Genomic DNA, 8,080 nt, shown 5'->3' with positions numbered 1-8,080 from the left:
ACCTTTTCATCATTTAAATAATACTCAGATCTATCTTTTTTGGTCCAAAAAGGATGACCTTGCACATACTTGTGTTGAAATCCATCTGACATGGTTTTGCCCACTCGCTGAATCTATCAATGTCTCTTTGTAATTTTATGCTCCCATCTACACTACTTACTATGCCACCATTCTTTGTTTCGTCGGCAAGCTTGGATATATGGCTCTCTATTGTGTTATCTAAGACATTAATAAATATAGTGAATAGTTGAGGCCCCACAGCACAGATCCTTGTGGGACACCACTAGTCGCTTCCTTTCAATTCGAGTACGTACCCATTATTCCTTTTCTCCGTCTTCTACCGCCTAACCAATCTCCTAACCAGGTTAATAAATTGCCTTCAATTCCATGAGCTTTAATATTAGCTAACAGTTGAATGGAATTGATGGAAATTCTGGCAGTATTGTTGCCACACATTACATCATTTTTAAACAACGAATCGAGCAAATGTGAAGGTAAAAATTAACATTTATTGAAAAAGCCAGAGCCAACTGTACAACATTGGGCACGTACCCAACCTTTTACATATGGCCATATGAAAAAGGACAAGGGCCAGCTGGTCCATTTAGCCTGTCTTTTACTGGCATGGTGGAACTTCTATCGACCATCAATCCCATTCCTCCCCCACGCTGCCACACACTGTTCTGAGAGAGGCAAAAAACTTTAGACCAATTTAGAGAAAACGAAGCTGTGGGAAATTCTTCTCTGATTCCCAAAGGCAATCAGAGTTATAATTTGAACAGCCTGCTTTTGTCTGCAGATGATACCTTATCCCACTTAACGGTCACCAATACTACAGTTCAATCTTGGTTGAAATATTCTTTCCCCGTACCCAATGCAAAGTCTGTTTCCACAGACCGGCCTCAATCCCTGTGAAAGAGAATGTGATCGTGTGCATGAAATATCTTGGCCCACCATGCCACCTGATGTTCTTTTTACTGTTAATTTAAGCACTGGAAATAATACATGTTCCTACACTACACTCCTGATCACGACTGATGGCAAATACTATACTAACAGACGATAACAGGCCACTTACACTGAAAACTATGAATCATCTTTTTTTTAAAGTAAGATTAACAGAAGCAGGATTAAAACCAGCTGATTTAAATGAATAACCCTTCACTCTTTTAAAACAATAAAAGTCCTAAAGTTGCGGTAATCCTTGTAACTTTGATCAAATGTCTGTGAGGAAATGCTTTTCATAAAACCACACAGTATCTTCTAGCATGTATGGTAGCTCAAGCCAAGTAAGAAAACACTAAAGCATTTATACTATTAGCACTGGTTACACATTTGTCTTCTCTCTGAAGTTCAAGTTGTGACAGACAAAAAATAAAAAGGGTATCCTCATAAGTCAACAAACCTGTCAATTAAAGTAGGGTTCAAAAGCACAACGACTACCTAATGAGATTCCTGATTCCATCTTTAATACCTTTAGAACAAAACAACGCTGCTTTCCATTGGAAGAATGGCCAATACAGATAACGCTTCTGCAATACTTGTTCCTCTGAAGTGGCATCACGTAGTAGCCAGGGATATATGTTTATCCTTCCCTTGCACTTCAATGTCTCACTCAGATGATCTGACTGGACATAGCAAGTTAGAGCACCCCTTTTAGAAAAAAAAAGCACTGGACTATTTAAAATACAATTCTTAAGGCCTGAAACTGGACAAGGCTCTGATCTATCACAAGGGGTATCTGGATAAATTGAACAAATTATTTCAGTCCACATGGTGAAATTGCAACATGGGATCTTTCTGGTTTGAAACACTGGAACAAAGCTTAACAGCCAAAACCATATTCACTTTTAGCTCTGAAAAGCAGTATGGATGATCAGTTAGTTTGTGGTGACTCCTAATAGCCTTATTAAGTAAATAGCAATGAACCTAATTTTTATTATTTGCTTGTTTTACGTGAGCAAGTTTGACGTGCATCTACATTAGTGTTACTGAGTCACCGCTTAATATCCACATGGTACAAATACTCAACTTACCTATTACAATTAGTTGGAAACATGTAAGACAAAGAAATACGATGTATTTCATCAGTGCATTAGTAACACAGGTGATGCACAACAAGGAAGTGGAGGAAGTGGCTATTTACCTAAAAATAAACCACTGAATGATGTGAGCCATAAACAACAAGCTCAAAGGTCAAGTGAGTTATGTAGTTCTGTGCCAAGATATGCCTTATTTTTAAATAGATAACTTGTAAGTGGTGGTAGTCCATTATATTTGTAACACACTTCAATATTATTACATACATTTTATATAAGGTTGTTTCCTTTTTAGTATAAAATTGTGTTTATTCTTTGTATTTAATTTTGCAGAGGTGGAATGGTTGGCAATGTACACTTGAGGACATCCATGTAACAGTCCCTTACAGTTCTGAGGCTTCAATGGGTGTCTTCAAGGCTTGTTGTTTCCTCAGCAAACACATAAAAGGGATAGATCAGTGGTAAGGTTCTGTTTATTTCTAAACTTCAAATAACATCTGAAAAATAATTTCCATATAAGTACATATGAAGTAGAATATACATGAGTTACATGGAGTAGACATCATAACTGCTCAATAAATACCTATTACACAGCTGAGGATATTAGGGATGGTGTTCCAGATGCTTTGGAAAGAGAAAAACTATGAATCAGGGATAGAAAACTAGAATTCAAATCAATATACTGTATCTGAATTAAAAAATCAGACATGGAAAAGAGAGAGTACAAGATGAATATTAGGTTGCATGAGAAAAGGTCTATAGCAGCAAGTGTGAGTAACAAACTGGAGCTAATACTTCGTAGGGACAATGAGAAAGAGAGCGAAAAATTTGAGAACAGAGGAGACTGTTCCAGCATAGGTGCAAAGATGGTTCATGTTAGAATAAACCACTCATGGTATAAATGTTAGTGTTGTACATATCGCAATGCCACAAATTGTTACATTAAAAAACAGTTCTTATCTGCAGTTTCAGCACCAGAAATTGTGATTTTGAGCAAAAAAGATCACAAATAGTTTCCATACTTTGGTATCCTTTTCAGTTTTTGCTGGGTGATGTATTATAAAGAAAGAAAGTACTGCATCAACTGCACTGTAACAGTATTCCTGTTATTATTAAAACAAAAGGAAAAAGTGTTCCAACCGAAGAGTTTGACTGATGGTTCAATCCTTTCCATCTTTTATGTGGTCTTGTAACATTTGAGATTACATCATTTTAACAACCCACGTAGAAAACGTCCATAACAATGGAACAGAAACTTGACCTTGACATATTTTTAAGAAACAAGTTCTGGCATTAAGATTGGTCACAAAACAGCAAGGTTTTACAGATATATATCGAGTGAATAAAAGGAGCATTTCCCACAAAGAAAAGCAAATTACAGTAGAAAGGTTACAGACTTTTCTGATGAGAGGGTGGAGTAAACTATAATATTTAATGGTTATTTCTATCCATTCAACAAATAGTACCCAAAGGATCAATTCAAACACACATTACTACATTCAGCAACCACTTTCCTTCAGATTTCTGCTTGTGGGAATCTAAAGGATCAATAATAACAATATATCATTGTGAAGTGACAAAGTACAAAACCTTGAGTCTATAATTATGCTGGCATACTTACTATTCAACTCTAAAAACAACAGCCAGCAAGTTATTGTATAAGGAAAATGACTTCAGACATTAACTGAACTGAGGCAACTATACGTTTTTGGGTGCTTTTTGTATTGTTCAACTGACAAGTTATACCCATTCCAATTAGAATAACAGCCACACTGGAAAGCTAGAAATAGTTAGAAAAATAGAAACATAATTGTCAAGAAGTAACAGGATTCTATTCAGATTCTACAAGTTATTGATCTCAAAATACCCTAATACAACTGTGTTAAACAATTTTATTTAAGTGTTCAGTATTCATACTGTTTCAGTTCTGTTAACAATGCAACATATAACCAATTATTTTATTTTCAGTTAAAGTTTTAAAATGCTTTTTGGCAAGCCCCTATTTTGTGTAAATTATAATGAATTTGCCTACTGCATGGTGGGTTTTGCAAATTATGCAGTGTCATTTCAGTTTAAAAAGGGCTATACATTTTTTTTCTCATGATACATTTTAGCTATAAAAATAAAATAAAAAGCACCAAAATGATTTTTAAATAATCAGTCCCATTTCCAAATAAATTTGTTTTAAAAAAGAGGATATGGATGCTATGGTGGTGCAGCCCAATGAATATCAATTAATGGCACCACAGAATAGTATGGAGCTGGGTTCCATCCTCAAACAACACATCTTGAGTTCCCCAACCATAGCTACATCACTATGGGGAGGCACCAACTCGAGGCCAGTGATTCCCCACAGGTGAGGTGGGCTGTAGGGAAATAAGGGAGGCTGCATTATTCCTGGGGAACTGCCATGCACTTTCTGGAGGATTTTTTCAGAGTGGTGGTGGTAGATGCCAAGGATCCACTCTGCCAGCCATCCTGTTGCTAGCAGCTGGTCTGCAACTAGCAAGACCAGGTAATGGGGAGAAAATAGCACTCTTAATCTAATTTTTGCTAAACCAATGAACCTATGTACATGTTCGCTGTTACACACATACTGCTGCAATACTAGGAAATGCTGGAGACTATTGTTTAATAGTTTCAATTTCAAATCAGTTAAGATAAAAGAAAGATACTGTAAGGTAAGTGAAACAGATTATCAGTATATTCATGTTTCACTTGCTTATGTATTTATAATCCTATATTTATCTCTGTGATGCAGATTAATTTTGCTGATTTATCAGCTTACCCAGGTAAAACATGAAAAAGATTGGGAACTGAAAGGAAATGTGCCAGAGAAACACAAACTTTTCCATGTTTCATGATCAACGGTCTAGCTCTAACCTATATTATTCTGCTGCAGTGCTTCCACGAGTGCAGCACTGTGGACTTCTTATGTTATGTAGAACTGCTTGAAAAACATTGCTTTGTCTTCTCTTGTTTTCTTCCTTTCTCAAAGATCCTTTCAATGAACTGGATTTATCATTTTGGCACACTTCAGTATTTTGTTTGCTATGCTCCTCTATTTGTTTTTCCAAATGTTTCTGGATAGCTAGTCCAAGCACTTCTGCATCCATGGATGCTCCATAGACTTCCCATGTCATACCCTTTTCATCCCACTGGACTTCACGCACTGGCTGTGGTTGGTCCTCTTCCATCTCCTCCACATAAACCTCAGGGAGGGTGGCCAGTGGCGTCTTCTCTAATGGAGTCATTGGACCGGTGGCTACTGATTTACATTGCACAGTTATATCCACCTGCATCTCAACATCTTTTCTAGATGGTGCAGTAACAGATGATATGTTCACCAGACATGCAGTTGGCTTCTCAACTCCTTGATCTCTTAATCTGACGTCAGGCATTTTAAATACTGGGCAGTTATCTAAAGGAGCCATGGGGCTGGTGGCAACCGATCTACTCTGCACTTGGATCGCTACCTGAACCTCAGCATCTTGGCTTGTGGGGGCAGATGCAGATATTTGAGAAATGCATACAATTGTCGCCATGTCTTTATTCTCTTTCTTGCTCTGCTGACGATTTTCAATCATGTTCTTATCTGACTGAACGATCGATTCAACATTTGTAGATTGTGTTAGCTCTATCGGGTTAAGAGGCTGCGGAGGGTGAGTACAATGGGATGTTTCCATTCTCCTGGTCTCTTGGTCACATCCTGTCAAGGGGGCCTCAGCGTTGGGTTCTGAACTGTCAATATCCAACCGTATGATTTCTTTTATATTTAGGCCTGTCGCTTTGGTAGTGTCGTCAGTACCACTAGACTCTTCCTGTCCCCGTTCCTTGCTTAAATCCAACGCTTTCCCTGGGCTTTTACAGTACTTGCTCATTTCTGCGTTGGCACATTTAGGCACATTGACGTTGATCTCCACCAGATGGCTGTTTCTTAGATCGTTCATGTTGTTGGCTGTACAAGTGCTGGAACAAAGAGTCTGGCAGTTGGAATGAGCTGCAGGTTTTCCATCTTTCTCTCCTTGGTTATTACAGAAGGCAGCGATAACGCCAGTCTCTGGCAAACACGTATTCTCCATCTCGACTGGATCTGATACTGAAAACTGCAAACTAGTGAGATCTTTTATGGTCCCCATCTTGTTTCATGGTAACGTGGCGCTTTCACTAAACTGGCTGGGCTCTCGGCTCTTACAATGGGCTGTTTGTGTTGTGCTCAGATCCCCTGGAGATTTCCATCGGAAAACGGAAGCATTCAAGTCTGAAAGAAAAAAAAATCGTGCACAAAATGAAAATGCAGATTTTTAAGAACCATTCTTTAAAAAAAAGTCGGTCGTCTTATCTAACGCAAGAACGAAAAAAAAACATTTAAAATTCAACTGGCTTTTAATTTTTCAATTACTCTCGGCTCATCGCGGTATTGAGGTTGATTATAAGGACAGTGACAGCAGAAGCTTCTGCTCAGCGTTCCTCTCTCTCCTGGTGACAAAGTCTGACTGGTATTACCTACACCTCCTGCCCGCAGCCTTTGACCCCTGAAACCAACAGCCCCCATTAAATAGGACATTGGCCAACATTGCCCTGCCCGCTGCTGCTGAACAACATCTCCACAGCAACATCTGCCCGCTTCCCCCTCGCTTCCATCACAACTGCCTGGATTTCAGATGGGAGTCGGAATCTCATCTCCATCGCATTGTCAGTACACCAGTGCCTCGCACGATGGACTCCCGCTGTCCTTTTCCCGACACCAAAAACACACCAAACACTTGTTTGACTGAACCTATCTCCAGCTGTAATCCGGCGGGGCTGGAGAATCGGGAACGAACGCACTTACCTCCCCACCTGAGGACTCGCCTCTCGCACACCGAGCTGGCCCTTCCTCTTCCAGCCCAGGGGGCACTGGCCAGAAGCCCCAACTCGCCCTCCGGGAGGAAGGAATAGCACCGGGGCGAGGAGGCTGCCGGCGGGTTCGAGAAATACACAGCCCCGTAATCCTGCCGCAGATCGGGACTTCCCTGAAAGGACACGGCTTTTGCCCGGCTTGTTGCTTCTCTGGGTTACTCCCGCTTTGCATGCGGAAGGACTCTTTCAGTCACTGTGGAGGAGGCACCCGTCTCCCTGGAAACGTCCTCCCTTGTTTTTGTGTGTCTCCTTCTTGACACCTGGACCCTTTATCAGCATTTCACCGACGCACTGGGCTATGCCCCCCTCCCAGAATAAAGGACATGACCCGCACGACACAAAATCTGCGCTCTGAACTTGGATCTTCTGAGATTAAAAACAAGAACTGCTCTGAATAAATGCTGGTTGGGATGGCCATGCAATGCACAGGCAGAGCATGCGTGTAACAGCAATGTGTGGGAGAGTATCTCGCCATGGTGGCAACACCCCCTTCAACAATGATTTAGGCTTGTTTTGTTTTGACTGCAGTAAATGATTTAAGGCAGTGCCAAGTTTCCCGACAATCCTTCACTTTTCCAAATGTATTGGGAAGGTTCGCGCCAGCACAGTGTGGGGAAAGGGACGTTTCAAAGGAAATGGGAATAATTAACTAAATAACAAGCGGCTTTTTCTGTAAGCCCGAGTTCTATTATGTCTCCAGTCACAATCATTGGAAATGAAAGACTCTTAAAGATAACGTTGTACAGGGGGGAGTCATTGTTTATATGGGGGTGGGGGAGGGGTTTGGGGATCAGGATATGTGTTGGAAATTCCAGGCAAACTTCCTGATCACAACCACATGAAGTTAATTAGTAAAGTGATATCCTTGCCTTTTAAACCAGCCTGCAGGGGATGACAGGACCTTAAGGCTCTAATACAGGCTTGAATAAAAGTGAGTTGTTGACAGATCAGAGGAATTAACTGGGAATCGGCTATTTTTCGAATATAATTCCGGTATTCACAATCGGCACTTACTTTGTGCAATTCGAATTGTTTCGTGTTTTTGTTAACGTGCCGAATATTTATTTGCAAACTGCGCATCAATGTCAGTACCTCGTTCATAACTGATCGCCACTTCAACCGTGGCCTGTTTGGAAAAT

General features: G+C 40.2%; 1 protein-coding gene across 1 annotated transcript; it reads right to left on the bottom strand.

The window, feature by feature from the left end:
* Positions 1 to 1,447: 1,447 nt before the first annotated feature.
* Positions 1,448 to 7,373, bottom strand: gprin1 (G protein regulated inducer of neurite outgrowth 1). Its single transcript, XM_085995268.1, has 2 exons — positions 6,874 to 7,373; positions 1,448 to 6,300 (listed from the first exon to the last, which is right to left on the bottom strand). The coding sequence occupies exon 2, from the start codon at positions 6,176 to 6,178 to the stop codon at positions 4,928 to 4,930; it is 1,251 nt and encodes a 416-aa protein (XP_085851394.1). The 5' UTR covers positions 6,179 to 6,300; positions 6,874 to 7,373; the 3' UTR covers positions 1,448 to 4,927.
* Between the last annotated feature and the right edge of the window lie 707 nt (positions 7,374 to 8,080).

The sequence above is a fragment of the Somniosus microcephalus genome, chromosome 8 (genome assembly GCF_052327205.1).
Source record: "Somniosus microcephalus isolate GS21.2 chromosome 8, FLI_Smic_1.0, whole genome shotgun sequence".
NCBI lineage: Eukaryota > Metazoa > Chordata > Chondrichthyes > Squaliformes > Somniosidae > Somniosus > Somniosus microcephalus.
The sequence above is the reverse complement of the archived record's forward strand: the minus strand, read 5'-3'. Positions and strand labels throughout refer to the sequence as shown.

What these genes read in the sequence shown, in the direction of transcription:
- gprin1 (XM_085995268.1), bottom strand. Translation starts at nt 6,178, where the DNA reads ATGGGGACCATAAAAGATCTCACTAGTTTGCAGTTTTCAGTATCAGAT.